The sequence below is a fragment of the Trachypithecus francoisi genome, unplaced genomic scaffold, assembly GCF_009764315.1.
Source record: "Trachypithecus francoisi isolate TF-2019V2 unplaced genomic scaffold, Tfra_2.0 Lachesis_group1, whole genome shotgun sequence".
Lineage (NCBI taxonomy): Eukaryota > Metazoa > Chordata > Mammalia > Primates > Cercopithecidae > Trachypithecus > Trachypithecus francoisi.
The window spans coordinates 140,315,931-140,341,579 of NW_022681454.1; the positions used below are offsets into that span (position 1 = coordinate 140,315,931).

At 36.4% G+C, this 25,649-nt stretch overlaps 1 protein-coding gene across 4 annotated transcripts in view; it reads left to right on the forward strand.

Annotated features, from left to right (window-relative positions):
- The window catches only part of GAB1 (GRB2 associated binding protein 1), a 132,649-nt gene extending 110,576 nt beyond the window's left edge, over positions 1-22,073 (forward strand). For 2 of the 4 annotated variants that reach the window (XM_033215356.1, XM_033215357.1), the window contains 5 exons: positions 8,889-8,978; positions 10,580-10,673; positions 11,627-11,750; positions 17,590-17,712; positions 20,961-22,073. In XM_033215356.1, coding sequence (XP_033071247.1) covers positions 8,889-8,978; positions 10,580-10,673; positions 11,627-11,750; positions 17,590-17,712; positions 20,961-21,119 — 590 coding nt within the window. In that variant the 3' untranslated portion in view covers positions 21,120-22,073. The remainder of the gene's footprint in view (positions 1-8,888; positions 8,979-10,579; positions 10,674-11,626; positions 11,751-17,589; positions 17,713-20,960) is intronic. The other 2 variants (XM_033215359.1, XM_033215358.1) reach the window with 2 other exon arrangements.
- Positions 22,074-25,649: the final 3,576 nt, after the last annotated feature.

Consider the following 25,649-nt stretch of genomic DNA (forward strand, 5'->3'; position numbering starts at 1 on the left):
TTTATTCTTTTGTATTGCAATTTTTATTTTAGTTTCAGGGGGGTGCATGTGCAGGTTTGTTACCTGTGTATATTATGTGATGCTGAGATTTAGGGTATAAATGATCCTGTCACTCAGGAACTGAACATAGCACCCAGTTGTTAGTTTTTCAACCCTTTCCCCCGCCTCCTTCCCCTCTCTGGTGGTACCCAGTGTCTGTTGTTGCCATCTTTATGTCCATGTTTCGCTCTCACTTACAAGTGAGAACATGTGATATTTGGTTTTCTGGTCCTCCGTTTATTTGCTTTGGATAATGGCCTCCACCTGCATCCGTGTTGCTGCAAAGGACATGATTTCATTCTTTTTATGGCTGTGTAGTATTCCATGGCGTATATGTACCACATTTTCTTTATCCAGTCAACTGTTGATGGGCACCTAGGTTGATTCCATGTCTTTGCTATTATAAACACTGCTGCAGTGAACATGCAAGTGCATGTGTCTTTTTGATAGAAAGATTTTTTTCTTTTGGATGTATACCCAGTAATGGGATTGCTGGGTTTTATGGTAGTTCTGTTTTAGTTCTTTGAGAAGCCTCCAAACTGCCTTCCCCAGTGGCTGAACTAATTTACATTCCCACCAACAGTATATAAGCATTCCCTTTTCTCCACAGCCTCCCAAGCATCTGTTGTTTTTTGACTTTTTAGTAATAGCTGTTTTGACTAGTGTGAGATGGTATCTCATTGTAGTTTTGATTTGCATTTCTCTGATGATTAGTGATGGAGTATTTTTAAAATATATTTGTTGGCCACTTGTATGTCTCATTTCTAGATGTGTCAGTTCATGTCTTTCATCCATTTTTTAATGGGGTTACTTGTTTTTTGCTTATTGAGTTTCTTGCAGATTCTGGATATTACCCCTTTGTCAGATGCATAGTTTGTGCATATTTTCTCCCATTCTGTAGGTTGTCTGGTTACCCTGTTGATAGTCTCTTTTGCTGTGCAAAAGCTCTTTAGTTTAATTAGGTCCCACTTGTCAATTTCTGGTTTGTTGCAATTGCTTTTGAAGACTTGGTCATAATGTCTAGTTTCTTGAGGGTTTTTATCAGAAAGAGATGTTGGATTTTATCGAAAGCTTTTACTGTGTATATCGAGATGATCATATGTTTTTTGTTTTTAATTGTTTACATGGCGAATCACATTTATTGATTTGTATATGTTGAACCACTTTGCACCTTAGGAGTAAAGCCTACTTGATCATTAACATGCTTTTTAAAAACTACATGTATACAATAATCAGTGTTTGGAGAATGTATGAGTAATACCAGTACATGTAACTAAATTTTGATAAACAAGTATTAAAGTTTAACTCTTAAGTCAAGCTTTGGGTTAGATTTGTTACCATTTAAAGGAAATAAGTATGGAGCGCATTTTTACAGGATAGCCTTAACATGGGGTTTCTTCCTCTCAATATTCTCTTGACTTCAAAGTATAATTATCATTATTACATTTCTCTTTATACCATGAGACCATTAAAATGTATAACAATTTTTCACTTCTCTGCCTCGATTACTTTCTGGAATTAACAAATGATAATGTGAATTACTTTTACTCTTTCTTGATTTTGGAGATGCTTACTGGAAGTAGTAGAATAATCTGCAAAACTTTTGGAAGAGTAAAAAATTTAGGCTTAAAAAAAGTTTAGTCTTTGTAAAGCCTGTAATAATACAGAAAATAGAATGTCTACTTTGTGTGGAATTTATGTAAGTAGTTACCTATTAGAATAATGCATTAATAGATCACATCTGTTTATTTGAAATATGACCTCGCATGACTGCCTTGACTGTATTTGAGATGACCGACTTGAAATACCCTTAGAATTTAGTTCTTCCCTTTTTCCATTTAAATGACAAGCAAAAATAACTGGGCACAGTGGCTCAGCCTGTAATCCCAGCCTTTGGGGAGACCAAGGTGGGCAGATCACCTGAGGTCAGGAGTTTGAGACCAGCCTGACCAACACTGGTGAAACCTGTCTCTAGTAAAAATACAAAAAAAAAATCCAGGCATGGTGGCACGTGCCTGTAATCCCAGCTACTCGGGAGGCTAAGGCATGAGAATTGTTTGAACCTAGGAGTTGGAGGTTGCAGTGAGCTGAGATCGTGCTACTGCACTCCAGCCTGGGCAACAGAGGAAGACTCCATCTCAAAAAAAAAAAAAGACAAGCAAAAATGTCTTTTTTGTGTGTGTGAGATTGATCAGATTAAACACCACTAGCTTTAAGAGAAAGCCAGTTCATTAACATTCATACAACACAGATTTAAGCACCTATCGGTTACAGGATATAAATTCTCCAAACAAGGAAAAGGTTGCTCCCCTGAAGAAGCTCACCGTCTAGGAGAGGACGTGGAGAAGTAAACACATTATCATAATTACCGTGGAAGGGGCTGTGGTTGAAGTAAACTCTTGGCACTATTAGGGAAGCTCCCCTGAGGAAAGTCTGAGAGTGTGAGTGGCAATTAAATGATGCTAGGGGAGGGCAGCCTGGCAAAGTATCTTCTCGTTAGAATAAACAACATGCCCAGGTCCTTTAAAAAGAGGGGAGATGAGACAGGCCCAGAGTCGTGGGGAGGTAGGTGGGCGGGCAAAAAGGAGGGAGGAAAGTACCAAAGGAGGGACGAATGCCAGATGCCTTGTAGTTGCCTGATCCTGAAGGAGTTATAATTTATGGTAATGAGTTTGGACTTTATTCTGAGTGCACCATTAAAGAATTTTATGCAGGCACATAACATAATCAGGTTGGCCCTAGAAAGCTCATTCTGATTTAAGAATACAATAGAGAAAATAATTGTATTCTTTAATGTAAGATGTTATAAAAATCACTTTTCTTTCTCAGAGAGTGCTTTGCCCAGTTTTCCAAAATCCAGGGTTCTTGAAGCCTTTGTTAAGACAGGATCAAACAGGAAAGGCATAGCAAAAGTCCCCCTGTCTGGCTCCCTCAACTTGGGGAACTTACAGTGATTTTTGGAAGTTTTGAGGCACTTGGAGCATAAGTGGAACTCATATAGCCATGCAGTGTGAGTTCATCACTTTCAGAGAGACAAAACAGGTAAATGAAGTGCTCATTTTTTAAAAAAGATATCAGACAAAGAATTTTTTATTTTCTGGTGTGAATGTCTGATTCATGTCAGGGCCTTCATTTTAAAAGAGCACCCTGCTCTTTGCTGCTCTGTTTCTTAGGGTTGTATGAAATGGTGGTGCTACATTAAGACTAGCTTTACATTTTGCCTTGACATCAGTGTTTGCACAGAAAGATTTTATGCAGTTTGCAAGGCTATTTTCTTTCTTTTTCTTTTAGAGACGGGTTCTCACTATGTTGCTCAGGCTGGTCTCAAACTCCTGGGCTCAAGTGATCCTCCTGCCTCAGCCTCCCACAGTGTTGGGATTACAGGCGTGAGCCACGGTGCCTGGCCTGCAGTGCTGTTTTCTTTGGCATTTCTTTCTACTTGGGGACAATTCCTTAGAGTCAAAACTGTCTCTTTTTTTTTTGAAAGGCTTTAGCTTTTAAGGGTTTAAAAGTGTCCTCCTCTATGAGAATTCACGTGATACAAGAGAGCAAAGCAAAGGGAGGGTATGAATCATATGCTGCATGCTCTTCTAGATGGCATATATGTTCTAGTTAGCGTGTTTTCAGTTTTTTCTTTTAAAAACCATTAAAATAATTTACAGTGATGAGGTTACAGTGTACAGCAGTATATTAGAAAAATGTTAGACCAAGAATACAAAAAGCCAGAATTCATTTCTGGTAATACTATTAACAACCACTCCTTCCCATTAAATGACATTGGACAAATCCATTAACTTTTCTTCACATAAATTTTCTTATTTTAAAATGTAAAATTAGATCATCTCTAATCGTACTCCCAATTAGGGAGCAGATCACATGATCAAGAGATTGACATTAACAACCCTCCTAAGAATTAAAGCACAGATAGAAATTTCCCCAGTTGTCAGTGCTCTTCACTAAATTATGTTGCACTCTTTGTTCAAACCAAGTCTAGCAAAAGCCAAGTTGTAACTGCCTTGGACTTAAAGGTTCAGGTTCACATGAGTTCTCTGTTTACTCTCAGAATTTGAGAATCACCAAAGTTGTTTTATTTTTGCCTTTGCTTTAATATTCTTATTTCTTATTATCTATTTTCATACTTTTCTTCAGCAATCAGTAAAACTTTGGCCTTACAGGCAGTAAAGGAGGAGAAAAGGCTAAGACAGGCCTCCTTACACCTTGGACTTTTTTTCTCCTTTCTCTCAAGTAATATAGGGCTATTCTTTGGGTATGATTTTCATGTCTGTCTGGAACATAAATGTCAAATTGAGTTTGGAAGCATAGAGAAATCAAGCTAACAAAATGCCTAAGTGACATAGTACGATTCAGTGCAACATTTCCACATTGTAGCTACTGCCCTAAAATTAACCTTAAGCTTTGCACAGAGTAGAAAATACATGTAAATTTTATAAATGCATTTTTAAAAATCTCAATATGATTATATCATATTGTTCTATTAAGAAAACCAAGGAATACCCTAGAAAAGGAGTATCCTTTTAGTACCCACCCCAGAAAAAAAGGTAATGGAGATGAGGAAGAACTTGAGTGAAAGGCTTACTGATTTCATGCATCTGATTTTGGCTCATACGAGTCTCCTTGGAACATATGACATCTTTAAAAATTACTTAATCCACATTATCTTCATCATTACAATCACTTACATTTTATATATGTTTTCACTGTTACCAAGAGGAAATTACTGGTCATGAAGGTAAACCCTTCAGAGAAATGTAACGATTTTACATCTCTGATGTTGGAAGTACTTAAAATTTAGTTGAGATAACTTACTATATACAAAAGCAAAGCAATACAAATACTCTTATAAGAGTAACTATAGTAAAGACTGTAGGTTTGAAATAAGGATATGGGATGAAGAACATGAACCCTCTCTCCAGATGCACAGGATTTAAATTCTGGCTCTACCAGTCATCATCTGTGTGACTCTGGGCAAGTTACTTAAGTTCTATAAACCCCAACCAGCTTGGTGATACAATTATTAAAATCTCTTTTAAATTGTACCTTCCTGACATGGTTGTTGAGAGGTGTTAGCATGTCTAATACCTAAGAACTTCTCAATAAATGTTCATGATTGATAATTAAGTGCAATGGAATTTCTCTGGGCAGTCTTAGAGAATGTGTTCTAACTTGAGCTTTGTGTAGAAATTAAAGTCACCGATTGATAAAGCAGTGATGGATATTAATAGTAAAAGAATGTAGAAAAGGGCTGAAATTTTAAAGATGTACATGAGAAATAGAGAATGGTCTAGCCAGAGCAGAGCACAATTCAAGGGAAGAATGTGATGTAAACACATCCGTAGTTTATTCTTGTGGCATTTCCATATTCTCCATGACTTCTCCAAATAAGTCATATGTATTCTGTGTTCTTGTCTGTAAAATCATTGCTATCTTGAAATGTAACTCATTGAATAGAACACTCGAAAGTTGCTGGATACTATGTTGCACTTGTTGAAGTCAGAATAAAAATACACAGATGAATCTTTAACATTTTATTTGGGAAGCAAGACTGCAATTTGAGATACACAGACCAAGTGGTCTTTGTTATGTCTGAAGAACAAGGAGGAGGTTGGGAGTTTTATTAGAAAGAGAAATCTTACATATTATTCTAAAAGAAAGCTCACTGGCACTAGAGAATTTCTTGGGAACTGGCAAGATCTGACTGGTGAATGATGGTGGTAGGTGAAACCAGTTTTAGAGTCATGGCAAGTCATTTCAGCAGCTACTACATAAAACCGGTCTTAGGGTTGCAGCAGGCCGTTTCAGCACCAGGGGTTCTGGAAATGTTAATTCTTGGATCAGCTGCTCTGTGCTGTGAGTGCTTTTTCACCCCGGCCCTCAACCCTAATTTAGTTGGCTACAACAAGAATGACCCAATTTGTATAATCCACTTTCACACACCTTTCTCACATAATGGACCTTTAATGGCTGCTATCTTTCTTCTGTCCTTTTCAGTTTTAAAATCATTCTCCTAGCTAGAGAGGACTAAAGCAAGATAGGAGTTGAGTTTCTGTTGCTTTTTTTTTTAATCTATTATTATTAGTTTTTCTTCCCAAACACGTTTGTTCTTGCCTTGTTTCTCTTCCTCTAGGAATAGGTTTTTAAAAGACCCTCCATGTAATTTTTCATAGGCCGTGAGCATTCTGGATTATATCATCACACCAGCATTCACACAGGCTCGGGTAACTTTCTCATTGACCTTGACTCCCTGCTCCTTCCATTTCAGTCCTTCCCATTTTAAAAGCTCTTTTTGTTGTCATATTGGGAAATTATTAGCATTTTGAGACCAAATGCAGATGCTCAAAGGGGATGGACTACATAACTCTGAGAATTTGTACCTAAGGATCCAGGAAATGGTGTCATTACTAAGGGCGTTGGAGGTGGAAAATGGCATTGGTTTGGAGGAGAAACAATTAGTTTCAGCTTCAGAAGGATAATTGGAGGTGACCTGTCAGGCATTTGGAAGGTAGAACTAGAGAAAAAGGTGAGAAACCATAACTTGGTAAGATTTAGCAGTCATGTGACCTTGATTATTTAACTACAAACATAGATAAGATACTGGGGGCACAAAGCTGAGAAACGCAAAGAGTGACCACTGGGAGATAACTATGGTGAAAAAAATCAGGAGGGAGCTGCAGAGCTAATGAAAACAGATCCTTCAGAAAAGGAGAAGTGTATCTCATTAGGTCAAGACCAGCAAACCAAAAGTAGTTCTAAGAGCATTTTGTAATTAAACCTGACATCACTGATGTGTCAACTCTCTGTGGCATTCACGTTGACATCCCCCCCCAAGCCACATCTGTAAATCCAGAGTAGTATCAACTATAGACATAAGTGTAGGAATGAGCACATTTCTTCTTTCCTCTACTTGGGTTCCTTAGTTTGTGACTGTGTAGCACAGAGTGCTGCAAGATCTCCAGCCACAATGGAGAGTTCAAAACTGAACTCCAAGCAGCTCCAACATAGTATCCAGCTGAATTTCCTAAGATTCTCTGTATCCGTAAAGGTCTGGAAAGGTAAGACAATGTGGTATACAACAGGAGTGCCACACCAGCAAGTGGCAGGCTAGAGGAAGTCTTAACTCTGCCTCCGGTTAAAGTGTAACCTGAACAAATCACTTAACCCCTTTCTTTGGGTGAATCTCATTCATAAAATGAAGAAACTAGATTTGTAAGGGCCTTTCACTCCAAAATAATCATATTATTTTAATAGTAAGACTTACCCTCTGCCTCTGTTTTTTTTTTTTTTTTTTGAAGGGTAGCACACTATTTGGGGGAGTTTAAAAAGTCATCGTAGCCGGACGCGGTGGCTCACACCTGTAATCACAGCACTTTGGGAGGCTGAGGCAGGCAGATCACGAGGTCAGCAGATCGAGACCATCCTGGCTGACATGGTGAAACCCCGTCTCTACTAAAAATACAAAAAATTAGCCGGACGTGGTGGCGGGCGCCTGTAGTCCCAGCTACTCAGGTGGCTGAGGCAGGAGAATGGAGTGAACCCAGGAGGCGGAGCTTGCAGTGAGCTCAGATCGCACCACTACCCTCCAGCCTGGGAGACAGAGGGAGACTCTGTCTAAAAAAAAAAAAAAAAACAAACAAAAAGTTGTCGTCTTCCTTTGCTTTAGAAAAGGGTCCTGCCAGTGTGGGCCCTGGGTTAGGGAGTTTTAGCGGTAGGGAGTGACTCTTGCCCAAAATTTTAGTATTTACCTTTTAAAATCAGGCTGCCTCATTTCTGAATAAACTGAATGTATTGTTTCACTTAGAAAATTGGTTAGGAAATTTTTATTTTTTATAACCTCTACAGAATTATATTTTAAGAAGCTTTGAGATTTCGATAGGTAAGGTGCTAGATATCAGCATTTAACCAGCAAATTCTGATTCTGCCACCTAATAGATGTCAACTCAACTTTGTAAATTCCAAGAAAAAAGAAAATTTAGTGCCACTAATAATGGAGTAGCTTAAATCACTGATTCAAATGATACTGCAGCTCTGGCATCCAGGCTTCTAATGGGAAAGATGCCTTTCATAGGCTTTTCAGCAGTGCTTTTATGTGGCAGACATTAAATGAAAGGAAGACAATGGTAACTGAATTTATGCTTTCATATACTTAATTAAACTGAAGCTAGGCAATCGGTATAACCAGAATCTAAACATCTAATTCTTGCAGATGAAGCCATTGGGCAACGAGTTAGTATCCAGAGGAAAGAAATGTTGGTCTTGTATTGGTTTTAGATTAGTAAATATAGTAGTGGCCACTTGTTTCTCTAGAAGAGTCTTGGTTAGGAGGTGCAGGAAAAGATTAAGGTTTTAAAAACATCTCTACCAAATTAGAAAAGTAATATTACAAGGACGTAGGCCTTCAGGCTTTCATATGAGACACCAGATTTCAAAGAAAAGAAAGATGTAATTGAGATCTGACTAGGGTATTCTACAAATTTTTTATTTGATCCAGTTTTCTAAGACATGTTAGAAGAAAAACTAACATGGCACATATTTTCCCTCTGTTCCCCCAAATGAAGATAACAACTAACCAGGCTGATTATCGCACTAAAATCCTACCATCTTTTATACCTCCTTGCTGCTTATATCGTTGCATGTAAATTCGTCTTTTCCATTGTGCTGAGCATGAGCATGAATTTTATGTGTAGCAAGACTGAAATATTCTCCACAACAAACTTTTGTTCATGCTTTTAGATGTAACATTTTTGCACAGGGCTCTGTTGCTTTTTTTACAGAATCCATTTTCCAATTAATAAATAACATTATATTAAGAGAGTCTTCTTTTTACCAATTAGGTCAAAGTCCTAAAATTTTAAGACTCAAACCCCATGGTTTAGAGCGAACTGATTCACAAACCATAGGTGACTTTGCTACAAGAAGAAAGGGTATGTACTTTAGCACCGCATGTGGTATGGGGCACTGGGAATTTATTTTGTAATGTTCTTTTTTTTTTCTAAAAGAAAGAAGAACTTTAAATACTATTGCTGTTGTAAATAAAACTTTCCAGCACATTATTTCTAAAGTGAATGCTTCCCACGTATGCCATTAACAACAGCATGTTAAATATTTGATAATATGTGATATTCAGACTTGTCCTTTTGCATTATTCTTTTAACTTTTTAGACAACATTTTATCCTTTAAATTTGTGAACTGTTTGTGAGTTTCTGTTGTCTTCTGTCTATGTATATGTATTCTGTTCTGACACAGAAGAATCATTTCCATGGATTAATTGTGCCATTATTTAAAATCTGACAGCTAAACTGCTATTAGCCTTTGGGTGTCAAAAAGTAAAACATTAACAGTTAAAGAAATACTTTCAGTCAGTGGAATATTCTGTATCTGTCTATTTTAAGAATATAGACAAGCAAAATGGTTTTAGCTAAAATTTAATAAGTTAATTTGGTCTTCATTATATGTGAGTTGACAAAATACTTATGAGCCTCAATGTGTATGGTCCTTTAAAATGACCATTCATTTTATAGTGTAATGGTAATTATGCCATAATTGATTAAAATTGAACATACATGGGCAAAGACTATAAATAAATCTGGAAAGATGAAATTTTTTGTTAAGAGTGGCAGAATGAAACATAACTGAAATATTTACCTAATATGTTTAGATAGTCTCCTAAAATATCTAGTATTAAATAGTATTGTTTTAGTTCTTTTGCTCACTCCACAAATTTCTGAAAAAATCTCAGTTTTGACTTTAAGAAAATGGCTAAGAACTCTGGTATATACTGGTTTAATTGTCTACTGCAATGTGAGGTAAATAAAGATAACTTATAAATGAAAATTATTATTAGCATTTACATAATTGTATATAATTTAGCAAGAGATTTGTTGGTTACATTACACTAACAATTTGAAGTAAAATAATTGTGGCCTTTTTTCAGAGTAGAGTTTGGATCTAAAGATATAAATACTGTTTCGTTTTGTTTGTTTCCAGACTGGACATGAATTATTTTAAAAGATTTCGAACATTTTTTTGGTTTGGGGTTTTAACAAAGTTTTGTTTTTAATAGTTTCTATGCATCATTTTATATATATATATAGTTATATACTTCAGTATTGAAGAATAGGAATGATTTACATAGATGATTAAATTTCCTTATTGAGTATGAAATTGGTGAAATAATTTATCAAATAATGAAATGTATAAAGCAACTATAGAGAAACTGGGTCACATTACTCTTTCTTCATCTCATTTAGTTTATATTCATAAAACATGTACTTAGGCAACATGTTGTAATAGAGGTTTAGGCTTTGAGGTAACAATCATGAAACATTTGATTTAGCTTTTACCACTAATTACTTAGCTATGTAACCTTGGGCGAATCATGTAACATTCATGAACCTCATTTCATATGTGAAACGAGGTGGTCTTAGGTTTGCTCTGTCAAATATAGAGTTACAGAGAGAGAATCTTGTTTGTTTTCCAAAGTTCTGTACACTAAAAATCTCTTTTTCTTTTTTTTTTTTTCAGTCAAGCCAGCACCTTTAGAAATAAAACCTTTGCCAGAATGGGAAGAATTACAAGCCCCAGTAAGATCTCCCATCACTAGGAGTTTTGCTCGAGAGTAAGTCCTTTGTCTAAAATATGTAGTTTGTATGAATAATGTGACTATCTAGAATTGTTCATTATCCTGGAAAACATCTAGAATAGTGGTTCTCAATGGATGATCTGAAGAGCCCCCTTTTTAGGGGTTCTGTGAAGTCAAAACCATTTTCATTAATATATTAAGATGTTATTTGCTGTATTTATTCTCCTACTGAGTGTACAGTGGAGTTTTCCAGAGGTTACATGATAAGTGATGATATCGTTATGACACCCAATAGAATGTGTGTGTTTGTGTACTACTTGTGTTTTAAAAATATGTCTATTCTCATTTCTAATACGGCAAAATGAATAGGTACAACTCATGTAAACAAAAATTTCTTGGGATTCTCAATAATTTTTAAGAGTGTAAAGGTTTATGAAACCAAACATTTCTGAGGATTACTAATCTTGAAAATGTGGTCGTCTCTTGTGGAGATTATTTAACCGAGACTTATTTAAATGTATATAGGGAAATGAGAGGAATTTATGAAGTTACAAACCTACGTTGAACATATGTTCATGTTTTACGTGTGTGTGTATATATTATATATTATATTATGTACATTATATATTATATATTTATATTATATATATTAAAATATATATAGTTTTTTTAAAAATAGAAATTCTTGTCTTCTGTTTTATGTCTGTAACTTTCTACTTATCACCAAGTCACTGGTAGTGGGTTTTTTTTTTTTTTGGCTTGTTTTACACAAAATATTTTGCTGTCCAAAATACACTTTTATAATACAGTTATAAATATTAGTTATGTGTTTGTGCACAAAAATTATGTCATTATAAATTTGTACAATGAATGATTGTAAACATAAGGGAATATTTCTGAAAGAATGCAGACTATCATTTTTATTTGGGGAATAATTTTAGGTGTTGTTGTCAAGGCTTATGTTTGTGATAACATGTTTCTGTAATTAGCTCTTCTAGGTTTCCCATGTCTCCCCGACCGGATTCAGTGCATAGCACAACTTCAAGCAGTGACTCACATGACAGTGAAGAGAATTATGTTCCCATGAACCCAAACCTGTCCAGTGAAGACCCAGTATGTAAAGTTTTAACTTCTCCTTTTCTGAGCAGCCCTTTTCAGTCAATTCAAGCTAGAACTGTTCTGTCTATAAATTTTATCCTCATAGCTTTATATACTTAAGAAAAAGCAATAAAAGACAACTTTTTAAAAGCTTATTAAAAATAATGTCATAAACTCTAAAAACAATAAAAGGTGAAAGTAAACTGTAAATGAGTTTAAAAAAAAAAAAGTTGCCTGGCACAGCAGCACAGCCCTGTAGTTTCAGCTATTTGGGAGGCTGAGGTAGGAGGATCACTTGAGTCCTTGAGTCCAGCGGTTTGAGGCTAGCCTGGGCAACATGTCACCCCATATCTAATTAGAAAAAAAAATAAAGGTTTCAGTTATATGTCATTTAAGAGATACTTGATTTTTGATACTCTTCAAGAAAATACACTGGCAGCATTTTATAATACAGTTCTCTAAGGCCATGTCACAGCACTCTAATGGTGAAATGGTCTTATAAATAAGTAATATACCCTTAGATAGGTGTAAAGATTAAAGAAGACCTCTTATAAACGTAACATGTTTCAGGTTGGCTATACTATCATAAAGCATGAGAATTTTCTAATGGTAGTGAGCATTTTGTTCCTCAGAAATCAGGTAGTTGCCAGAAAATACTTCAAATGTTTAAGAATACAAACCAATTTTAATTTTAAAAAATATTTGGCTTTAGCTTTTCCTTAAGTCAGATTTAATGTTTGCTTTGTTATTTGTATTTTAGTAGATAAGTATATCTGTTAGGATTACATTCCCCTCTGAATAAAAGAAAATAAATATTCATGACTCAAGAGAGAATTTTTTCTTTCTTTCTCATGGAAAAGTCTTGAGAGAGTCAATCCAAGGCTGTTGTGGCAGCTCTGTTCCATAGAGTCTTCAGGGATTCAGACCTTTTCCAGCTCTCCGGTCTGCTTTCCTTGGGTGTGGCACATATGCTCATTGGACAAGATGACGCTCCAGCCAACAGAGTCACATGCCAACTCCAGGTGGAGGAAAGGGAGAAAAAGAAGGGTATAGCCCAACTGCCTCATAAGGACAGTTCCTCAAAACTGCTGTATACAAACCATTAACCAGAACTTAGCCTGTATGGCCACACTGAGACACAAAGGAGCTAGAAAACATGGCCTTAGATCCGAGGAACAGTGAGCCCACCTGAAAATCCCATGCATATGGGAGCAGGGAGAGCAGGTATTGAGGGACAGTCAGGCCGTATCTACCAGGATAAGCAAATACTTAATGTCAAAATTTGGAATGAGTAACATTTTAGTGGCCCTATATTATTTAAAATAGCCCTATTTAGAGGTATAAAATAGAAAGCCCAATTCTATCAATGAATTGGTTTTTCATCCTTTATAGACTTTAGGCAGAACCAGGTTTCTTACAACTATATGTTGTCAGGAAACATAATTAAGTGATATGAACAACTTGATTTTGTGCTTAAATTACTTAACTTTAAAATATTACCAAATCTTAGCCAGGCACAGTGGCATGAGCCCGTAGTCCCAGCTACCCAGGAGACTGAAGCAGGAGGATCTGTTGAGCCTAGGAGTTCACACCTAGCCTGGGCAACATAGTGAGACCTCGTCTATAAAACTTTTTTAAATATCAAATTTATAAAGTATTCAAAAATAATATAATCAATATATCAGTAATATTTTCACTGATTTTTCAAGGCAGGGTAATTTTTATTGACTTTTGCTTTTGTATTCACTACTTTTCAGTTTATTATTTAAGTTAATTAGTTTCCTCAGTATAGTAAGTTGACTCTAGTAAAACTAGATCCTAAATTCTCAGAGTAGATATTGTCACCTATTTCCAACCTTGGGGAGTTAAGTGAACTGTTTTTTATTGTAAAGTAGTTTTTCGGAGGTACTAAAGACTGTGTCTTTTTGCCCAAAATAGTAAATAGCCATAAAAAATTTGGAAAGGCCCATATAATAGGAAAGTTTAAAAATGTGATTTGTCATAGGTAAGTGTTAGATGAAGGGAAAAGATGAAAAAGAAGAGTATTACAATCAGAAATCAAAGGAAATCAAAATACAATTTTTTTTTTTTTTTTTTTGAGATGGAGTCTCGCTCTGTCGCCCAGGCTGGAGTGCAGTGGCCGGATCTCAGCTCACTGCAAGCTCCGCCTCCTGGGTTTACGCCACTCTCCTGCCTCAGCCTCCCGAGTAGCTGGGACTACAGGTGCCCGCCACCTCGCCCGGCTAGTTTTTTGTATTTTTTAGTAGAGACAGGGTTTCACCAGGTTAGCCAGGATGACCTCGTGATCTGCCCACCTCGGCCTCCTAAAGTGCTGGGATTACAGGCTTGAGCCACTGGCCACAAAGGTACTTTTACTTGCCACCAGTAGAGGTGTCTAAATAAACACAATGTAGTGAATTTCTTTTTTTTTTTTTTTTTTTTTTTTTTTTTGGAGACAGATTCTCGTTCTGTCACCTAGGCTGGAATGCAGTGGCGTGATCTCAGCTCTCTGCAGCCTCCACCTCCTGGGTTTCAAACAATTCTCCTGACTCAGCCTCCTGAGTAGCTGGGATTACAGGTTTGCGCCACCACTCGCAACTAATTTTTGTGTTTTTGGTAGAGATAGGGTTTCATCATGTTGCCCAGGATGGTCTCAAACTCCTGACCTCAAATGATCTGCCTGCCTTGGCTTCCCAAAGTGCTGGGATTACAGGCGTGAGCCACTGCACCTGGCCTGTGATGAATTTCTGAAGTACTTAGGTCCTATGTATTAGAAAAAAGCACAAATGACCCAGGAGGACATACCTATCTACCAAGTACAACAGAAAAGTCAACAGTGCCAATTCCATTTCCTCATGCTGCCAAATACAAGGACTCATCATAGTCCATTCAACTCTCCCTTAGAAAAGAATATGAGAATTATAGCAAATATTTAACAAACTTCTTTAATTTTGCATCAAAACTCATGCATTATCAAGTGAATTCTGAATGTGACACCTGAAATTCAAATGATGGTAAACCATAACTAAAGGCATACATATTGTTATGTGATAATAACAACAAAAATATGTTAAATGATTTTATATAATTTTTTAAAAATCTAGGCCAGGTGTGGTGGCTCCCACCTGTAATCCTAGCACTTTAGGAGGCTGAGGCGGATCACCTGAGGTCAGTAGTGTGCGACCAGCCTGGCCAACATGGTGAAACCCCGTCTCTACTAAAAATACAAAAATTAGCCAGGTGTGGTGGCAGACGCCTGTAATCCCAGTTACTCAGGAGGCTGAGGCAGGAGGATTGCTTGATCCCATGAGGCAGAGATTGCAGTGAGCCAAGATCAAGCCACTGCCCTCCAGCCCAGGCGACAAAGACTCCACCTCAAAAAAAAAAAAAAAAAAAAAAAAATCTAGCACTACTGGTTTGTTATTTAATTCAAAGAGCACTTATAATACCTTATAGAATCTTAGAGTTTCTCTAAACTGTTTTGGGAAAATACTGGGTGAAAGGCTAGAATACAGACAGACTGTTCCCACTGGAGATTAAATCAAGAGCAAATAGACTTCCTTGTAGACACACAAATGTTAACAATACTTAAAGATGGAAAAATGTTCAGCTCTAGTAATAGCAGACATAAAATAGATTAACTAGCCACCCTGAGAAATTCTGTTTAGGAGCAGCTTACTGGTATAATGCATGCAGGTCTTTTGAATTTATGCATTTCTTTTATAGCCTTGAATACTGTGAACACTTCTAGATATTTCTAATCAGAGAAATGGAGGTTATGGGTCTTTCATTGATCACATTTGAATATAGAATTTTTCACACACTCATGGCTGATTTTATGTGACAATGATATATAGAGTCATTTGGGTAAAAAATTTCATGATGATTTCAGTTTCTCCATGAATTAGAAAAAAGGGAGGGATTGCTATTTATATCAAGGACCAAAACTTGCTTACATTTTTTGTGTTCTACATGTTATTTTTGATTTTTTATTTTTTTCAGACAGAGTTTCCCTGTTGCCTAGGCTGGAGTACAGTGGCGTGATCTTGGCTCACTGCAACCTCCGCCTCCTGGGTTCAAGTGATTATCCTGCCTCAACCTCCCAAGTAGCTGGGATTACAGGCGCCCACCACCACACCTGGCTAATTTTTATAGTTTTTAGTAAAGATGGGGTTTCACCATGTTGGCCAGGCCGGTCTCGAACTCCTGACCTCAGGTGGTCCACCCGCCTCAGCCTCCCAAAGTACTGGGATTACAGGCCTGAGCCACCGCACTTAACCGTTTTCTATATTTTTTTAATGTTTTATTTGCAGTAATTGATAAATTTGGTTTAAAAAATCTGTTTCTTCAAATAAGAACATTACATTTAGTTGTGCAGGTTGTTTACTGCATAAACATACTGCATACCTGATTATATGAAATTCAGGCTATGTGCTGCTCACCATGCTGCACTCGCCCACAGCACAGAGCTCTGTCACCCCAGTGCAAGCACCACCTTTTAATAATTTGCAAAAAGGTTCCATACCAGCTATTAGCAGCCTTGCTACGAATGAGGGAATACTGTCAATATTTCCCTAAAGTGTCTTTTCCCTAAGGCACAGTTTTTTCTGCTTAACCTAAGCAAAAAGAAATGAAGTAGCAACATAAAAAGAATCAACAGAACCACCAGATGTATGCAGTTTTCAAACTGTTTTATTCATCATAACATGTACAAATTTTTAACTTTGTTAAATCATTATGGTTTTCTTCAAAAGTATGAGATAATATATAAGCATTAATATCAACAGTGCACAAGGATGAAAATCCCTAATGAGAAATACAGTCTTGCATATGAGAAGCCAAGAACATTTCTAGATTGGGTTAAAAGGAGTAAGGCATGGAAACAAGTCACTTGTTTGAGCACATATATAATAGAACCCTGTTGTAATTAGAGTGGAGGGAATATATAGGGACTTAGGTTCATGCCAGTTTTTCCTTTCTATTTAGCATTGATCTTCAAGTGCCTATTTTTCATTTTTCTGCCTCAAGTTTTTTGTTCCTGTTGTTTATTGCTGTCATCTATCTTCCTACCTTCTTTACCTTTTTTTTTAGAGAGTAGTCCTACTGTACCAATCATCTGAAATGGTTATTTACAAATTCCAGAGTTGTCTTCACTCTACTCTCTTTAAACTCTTAGCACTATTTTTGTCCAAAATTTTAATTCTTTTTAAACCCACAAGTTAGTATTATTAGTGCTCTTATTATATAAACTATGCTTATTTACCTTTTTCTGCATGTTTAGCGGCTTCTTTATCACTTCTTCTTGTATCTCAGGCCTTCCTTAGGTAATAATTTTCCTTCTCTCTTAAATACGTTCTTTAAAATGAGTGCCTTTCAGGAAGGAAAAGATCAGGCTAAGGAAATTAAGTGGTAAAAAATCCAGATGATTGAAACAAAATAGACTTAGCCAATGGAGTCAAACAATTTTAGTGTGAAAGCCTTTAAATAAAATGCAGAAAGTTTTTTAAAAATTTAATTTGAAAGCAAGGAATATAAAGATCCTGTAAACGCATAATTGAGTACAGATATAATTTTAATAATGTTCAAGTTGGGTTATCATAGCGAACTATCTCTTGATGTCTCAATCTTAGTGTGAACCAAGTTTAACTTTTGAAACTACGTTTAGCTTGCTCTAAGCTAGGCTTTAATCAGTTTTTTAAATATTACTTATTTTCTTTCTATCCTAAAAGGTTGTTTAACTTTTTAAGCTATGTCCTCTTGAAAGCAAAGATTTAGGCTTCCGTAGATGTCCAACAGTATGAGTGGTATGTCTGGTGAATGTCTGACCGTTGATTTTGTTGTCTAATACTTTCAGAATCTCTTTGGCAGTAACAGTCTTGATGGAGGAAGCAGCCCTATGATCAAGCCCAAAGGAGACAAACAGGTGGAATACCTAGATCTCGACTTGGATTCTGGGAAATCCACACCACCACGTAAGGTGAGTGACATGTGACATGCCTCTTCTGTGTACACAGTTCACACTTCAAACCTGAAGAATTATCTCCTTTGGGATAATTTTATTAAGTTATGTTTAATATAAATTTAGTTTGGTCTGCTACTTGATGCTGTCTCATAAATCACAAATAACATAGTTATGGAAAGTGATTTTTTTTTTTTCCTTTCTGATGGTTAGAAGTTTTATACTTTCTACTCTTTTAGTGGTTACCATTGAAATAATTATTTAACAAATTCTTTTTTTTTTTTTTTTTTTTTTTTTTCTGAGACAGAGTCTTGCTCTGTTGCCTAGGCTGGGGTGCAGTAGTGTGATCTTGGCTCACTGCAACCTCCGCTTCGCAGGTCCAAATGATTCTTCTGCCTCAGCCTCCCAAATAGCTGGGATTACAGATGTGCACCACCACTCCTGGCTAATTTTTGTATTTTCAGTAGAGACACGGTTTCACCATGTTGGTCAGGATGGTCTCGAACTCCTGACCTCAAGTGATCCACCCACCTCAGCCCTCCAGAGTGCTGGGTTACAGGCGGAAGCCACTGCATCCAGCCATTATTTAATGAATTCTAACGTTAACCGGTATAGTGTCTTTACTCTCCTTAAAATGTTCAAATTATGTGCTATTTTTGTCCAAAATTTTAATGTTATCTTTTTTGTTAAAACCACAAATTAGACAGTATTATTACTGCTCTTATATAACAATGTTTATTTACATTTCCTACATGTTTACCAGCTTATCATTCCTTCCTATTTCTCAGACTTTCTTTCTGCAATAATTTTCCCTCCACCTGAAAGGAAGGTGAACGGACACTTCTAGGGAAATATTGACAGTATTCCCTCATTCGTAGCAAGGCTGCTAATAGCTGGTATGGAACCTTTTTGCAAATTATTAAAAGGTGGTGCTTGCACTGGGGTGACAGAGCTCTGTGCTGTGGGCAAGTGCAGCGTGGTGAGCAGCACATAGCCTCCCTTTAGAAGTGCCTTTAGTGGAGGTCTGTTGGTAATAATTTTTTTCAGTTTTTGTATAACTGAAATGTCTTTATTTTGCCTTCACTCTTGGAAACACAGTTTTCTTGAGTTTACAGTTCTTAGCAATAATTTTCCCTCAGCCCATGGAAGATACTGTCCCACTACTGTCTTGCTTCTATTCCTATGGAAAAATTGCTGTCAGTCTAATTGTAATTCCCTTGTAGGTAATGTCTTTTCTGACGGGATGATTTTAAGGTCATTTCTATATCTTTGGTATTCTACAGGTTCACTACAATATGTCTAGACATAGATTCCTTTTTATTTATCTTGCTTAGAAGTGCTCCCTTTTTGGATTCGTATTTTTTATCATTTCTGGGAAAATCTGTCACTAATCAAATATTGCTTTTCCATTTCTAAAATGAAGTTCGGTTTGGGTCTTTTTCAAATATGTCTGGCCAATTTAATAGCTCCTCTTTTAATATCTGAAGTCCTTGGAGGTCTGAGTCTGTGTATATTGTTTCTCTTCACACTCTCTACAGCTTGTTTCTTTGTGCGTTTTATGTATTTTTATTGCAAACTCATTTTGTTGAACATATCTTCTGAGGACCTAAATTTCCTCCATAAACTATTTGTATTTGCTTCTGCTAGGGACCAGGAGGTGCTACCACCCTAGGACTACATCACTTCCCTTCAGGGGTCCCTAGCTTGATGGGATAGTCTCAGTTTCAGCATCACCTCCAATCCTGATTGCATTTTTGAGACTGACATTCATCCTAAAGCCAACACCACGTTTACATTTAGAAGCTCACCACTCCCTCTGCTTCTCTTATACTGTAGACATTTCACTTTCTAGTGAGTGCAGCAGTGCATTGATAATTTTATTTAAGTATCTATGTCTTGTTGAATTTTAGGAATAAGAAGGCATCAGCTTATGTAGTTTGTCATTCTTGAAGTATAACTTTTCAAAATACATTTCTTGTTAGCTCTCAAAGTAAACACTGATTCATGTTCTCAGAGCTTGAGAGAAAGTCAAGCTTAAGTCGACAGAAGAATCAAGCTATGTTAAGATGAAACGGCATTTGCTGTCCCTATTTTATATGAATTTCATCTGTCATGGAAGCATTAGTTTGTTTTTTTTTTTTTTTTTTTTTTTTTGAGACAGAGTCTCGCTCTGTCGCTCCGGCTGGAGTGCAGTGGCCGGATCTCAGCTCACTGCAAGCTCCGCCTCCCGGGTTTACGCCATTCTCCTGCCTCAGCCTCCCGAGTAGCTGGGACTACAGGCGCCCACCACCTCGCCCGGCTAGATTTTTGTATTTTTTAGTAGAGACGGGGTTTCACCGTGTTAGCCAGGATGGTCTCGATCTCCTGACCTCGTGATCCGCCCGTCTCGGCCTCCCAAAGTGCTGGGATTACAGGCTTGAGCCACCAGCGCCCAGCCTCTTTTTTTTTTTTTTTTTTTTGAGACGGAGTCTTGCTCTGTTGCCCAGGCTGCAGTGCAGTGGCACGATCTCAGCGCACTGCAACCTCTGCCGCCCCGGGTTCAAGAGATTCTACTGCCTCAGCCTCCCAAGTAGCTGGGATTACAGGCGCATGCCACCGTGCCAGGCTAATTTTTGTATTTTTAGTAGAGATGGGATTTCAGCATCTTGGCCAGGCTGGTCTTAAACTCCTGACCTCGTGATCCAACCATCTCGCCTTCCCAAAGTGCTGGGATTACAGGCATGAGCCACTGCACCTGGCCTAGTTTGAATTCTTAAATATAATAATTTTAAATTTAAGGCAAAAATAGTATATAGTTAGGAGAGAGACATTTTTAAGTTGAGGTAGTTGGTGTTATTTTTTTGTGTATGACCCAGAAGAATTTTAAGAGTATTCATGGCTGGGCGTGGTGGCTCACGCCTGTAATCCCAGCACTTTGGGAGGCTGAGGCAGGCGGATCATGAGGTCAGGAGTTCGAGACCAGCCTGACCAATATGGTGAAACCCTGTCTCTACTAAAAATGCAAACTTAGCCGGGCATGGTGGCACATGCCTGTAATCCCAGCTACTCAGGAGGCTGAGACAGGAGAATTGCTTGAACCCAGGAGGCGGAGGTTGCAGTGAGCTGAGATCACGCCATTGCACTCCAGCCTGGGCAATAAGATCAAAATTCCTTCTCCAAAAAAAAAAAGTATTCACAGTGCATGTGTGTTTGTGTTTTAAGACTGAGTTGTACTCAGAAACACTCCTTTATATGTTGGACTTTTTGTTTTTTCTTTTGTGTTTTAGCAAAAGAGCAGTGGCTCAGGCAGCAGTGTAGCAGATGAGAGAGTGGATTATGTTGTTGTTGACCAACAGAAGACCTTGGCCCTAAAGAGTACCCGGGAAGCCTGGACAGACGGGAGACAGTCCACAGAATCAGAAACGCCAACAAAGAGTGTGAAATGAAAATATTGCCTTGCCATTTCTGAACAAAAGAAAACTGAATTGTAAAGATAAATCCCTTTTGAAGAATGACTTGACACTTCTACTGTAGGTAGATCCTCAAATGAGTAGAGTTGAAGTCAAAGGACCTTTCTGACATAATCAAGCAATTTAGACTTAAGTGGTGCTTTGTGGTATCTGAACAATTCATAACATGTAAATAATGTGGGAAAATAGTATTGTTTAGCTCCCAGAGAAACGTTTGTTCCATAGTTAACACACTCGTAGTATTACTGTATTTATGCACTTTTTCATCTAAAACATTGTTTTGGGTATTCCCAATGTACCTTACCATAATTCCTTTGGGAGTTCTTGTTTGTTGTCACACTACTCTATATAACAATACTAAGTCAACTAAGCTACTTTTAGATTTGGAAATTGCTGTTTAAACTACAGTCTACATTAAAATGAGAGGTAGACTCACAAGTTAGCTTTCTACCTGAAGCTTCAGGTGATAACCATTAGCTTATACTTGGACTCATCATTTGTTGCCTTCCAAAATGCTGAGGATAATGTATGTACTGGTGTCAGGACCTAGTTCTCTGGTTAATGTACGTTTAGTTTTTAATGGTGGAACTTTGTTATATTTTGTTAATTACAGTGTTTTTGGTTCATTGAGTGAAGATTCCGCCAGGTGGGATCTTGCACCTTTGAAAGACTGAATAATTACACTACCAAGGAAGCCTGCAAATCATTGATGGCATGCAGTGATGATGTGCTCTCACACTTGTTAACATGTATTAAGTGTTATTTGCAAAAGGTAGATTATGTAACTAATCAGGTACGTACCAGGCAGTGATGTGCTAATACACGGATCAGGTTTAGACAATGAGCTTTGGTTGTGTTCTTGTTAGTCCTAATATTGGTTTTCAGTTTGGAATTAATAAAGCAGTTGACATTCACTGTTAGTTACAGCAACATACTGTGATTTTTAATTAGATAGTAATTCAGATTTATTACTCTATGAAATTCTGTCTTGACACCATAGTGCCCTTTCTATGATTTTTTTACTTAATATTCTTCTTGGCCTTATATTTAAATCCCTATGCAATTAATATTTTATATCTGCATTTTAAAAAAAAAATAGATGTTATATAAGTGATTCTTATATGTAGCACCGGTTGCTTTTCCACTAAAAGAATTACAGATTTTGTACTGTGATTTATATTCACTGCCCCAATTCAAGAAATATTGGAGCCTTGCTACAATGTGAAATATTAGCCATGGACTCCTTCCAACCAGATTTCTGAAACCACCAGAGGGATGGTATAATTCTGTCTCACCTATAACATGGTCCTGTGACATAGATATTAAGACCACAAGTTATAGTGAGGCTACAATTATATTCATGTGTCTTGGCTTTGCAACCTAATTTAGAAAGCACATATAGTTGTTTTTTAACCAAGTTACATACAATGTCATGTACTGATTTGAGACTTACAACAATTTTTGGAGGGGGCACAGAAAAAGGAGTGCCCACAGTTGAGGCATGATTCCCTCCATTCAGACCTCTAACTGTTGCCTGAGTACACAGATGTGCCCTGATTTCTGGCCCATTGGCCATAGTACTGTGCCTAATCACTGTAATAGGTTTATTTTCCCAATCCACAAACTAAAAATGTTCATAACAAGATGAATTGTAGACTAGTAACATTTGATGTTTTAACATCAAATATTATATTTGCTTTAACATTAATTTTTTAAATGTTTGCTTCTTTTTAAACAAAAACTAAAACCCAGAAGTGAATTTTCAGGTGGATTTTTAAATAAACAAGATTGATTGAGTTTGGTGTGCAAGCTGTTTTATAATGAAACCACAAAATAAAATCTAAAATCACTGAAATGTGCCTAAACTATCAAAACACACGATACAGCTAATGTGTAAAGATACTAAATTCTGTTACTTGGAGGATGAAATATTTAAGACTTAAAACACAATAATAAGTACATGATTCATTCAAAAATAAAAATCTTTACAGCTGCCTATCAGAAGGGTCTAAAGCACTTATGAATGTTTTTAGTCTAATTTATCATTGACTTTTTACAAGTCACCATATTTGAAGATCTGTTGCACTCCTATTTTCAGAAAATTTTTCATTCTGAATAATTTTTAAATGGTGATGTATTAGAAAGGCAGTTTGCTTTAGAAAACTAAATCGCATTGAACATTGTATTCAAGAATTAAATTAAAAGTTTCTTACAGAGCAGTATTTTCCAAAAGTTTTTAGCACTAAAATCTTCTTTAGATGAAATTTTATGTATAACTCCAATACATAAAGCCTGAAAACTCAATTTTATCAATATAAATGTATTTTAGGTTCACATGATGCTTATTCATTTTGGCTCATTACTAAGCATAATAAGATTCTGAATTATTTCTGAATAACACAAATGTAGAGTTATACATAGTTGATGAAACCAGCAGCCAATTTATAGCTGTGCCCTATTTTATATGTATACTTAATCAAGAAAATTTTGATTCACACAAATGTAAGCAAAAATAATAGGTTTTAAACATACATCTCAGGAAATTTTTAAATTAGAGATAGCTAAAGTTATTCAAGATCTATACAAAGATAAATTATCCTGGTAGTGCAAGTTAATACATAAGCAGTCTCCAGTATGGTAAAGTAGGGTATGTAACACATCAGGATGTGCATTTTTATTAAGTTTTAAAATATGCAAGTATAAAAACTAAATTTGAATCACACCCTTTTAACTCACCTCCAAGAAGCTATACTTTGGCCAAGAATGGGCTAAAAACCACTGGTTCACCATGTGACAGTTATGATGTTGGAGATTGGAAATCTTTCTTCCACATTAGAGTTCTTTACCTTAATTCCTTATTTTGAAAAATTGTAAGATTTTATGAAGGTTTGAATACCAAAGCACAGTTCTGCTTTCAAACATTAAAATTCAAACTTGAAAAAGCTGTTTAACCCATGGAAGATATCATTTAGTAAGATGTAAAAGATTTTTTAAATCTACACTTCAGTTTATACATCTTTATCATTATCAATACTATATAAGTTACTGTGAGCATTTTAGAGAATTCCATAAAGGTACTATGAGTGTGTCTGTATGTGTGTGTATATATAGCATTGTATTTATCATAGACTAAATTTAATTTGATATAGAAATATTACTTTACTTGTACATTAAGGTCATAATTTCTGCTGGACTCTTTTATATTTAATTAATGGGGATTATAGTCTTCCTTCATAAATGCATTTAAACCGGAAATTGAACACCAGTGTTTTTCTTTTTCTACTTATGGGGCATTGTCTGCTTCCCCCTTTAGAGAAAACAGTATTTTTATATTTTGTTAAAATATTAACTACTTTATGCCTACACACTATGCTGTAGATAATGATCATAATTCTTGGGTGTTCACAAACACTCCTAGTGCCTCTTTTTTAGCCCATTGAAAGTGTTGGTATTATTACTTTCACTACAGAGCCTTTGGCCCTCTAATAATGCTGAGGTGGGCTGATCCTTCCTGTTTCTGTCTTCGGATCATTCTGGTAGGTCTTCTCCTCCACTGTCAGGTAAGCAATCAGGTTCGTGACAGGGATTGGACATAGGAACAAATTAAGTGGATACACACAGTGAGAAAGATACATACATTCTGTGGTAACAACTACTGTCAATAACATCTGATGTTACATGCACATTTTTATATGTATAATTTTAAAAACTGAACTATAAGAAGCCATGGTATAAATGAATATTGTAGACATCATGGACTTGATATGATAGAAATCAATTGTCAGGTTCAGATAGTTGTTTTTAATCTGTCTAAATAGTTTATGCATTACTACAGTTAAAAATAATTTAATTTGTCTTCTATAGACTTAATTTTATTCCGGTTCAGTGTAATCTCTGTTAACAGAGTTTCAGCAAACTGATTGGTCAAGGTATTAACATAACTTCTACTTCCTTTGCTTAAAAAGATGTGGTTTTATGTAAGTTCTTGATTACTGATGATCATCCCAAATTTTGACAACAAAATCATATGTATAAATTTATTTCTCCCCTCTTGCTCATCATCTTTTGTAAAGGTCCATTGTAGATCTTTTCTGCTACCAAATAAAACTTTTCAAACAATTTGGTTTCAAGACCTTAAATAGACAGTTTGGATACTAAGATTGTGAACTGATAAGGACATTTAAATTTGTATTTCCAACCCTTCCTTAGAGTCTTTGTCTGCATCAAAAACCCAATTCTGCCATTAACTGTGCTTCCCAGTGCCACCTCTATATGTCACTCATTTTCTGCAACAAAGATCTCACTAAATCATGTTGAAACACAAGTCATGATCCTCTCTAACTAAATAGGAAAAGCTCCCTGGAAAAACTCTGTTGCCACATGCACATGCCCTGTTACTCCTCCAGCCAGCCAGTGCTGCCAGCGTGTTATTGAGTAAAAGGCCAAATAAATAAGGGCCTGCATGCAACCTTTATCTTCAGAAACTAGGTTTTATATGTAAAATAT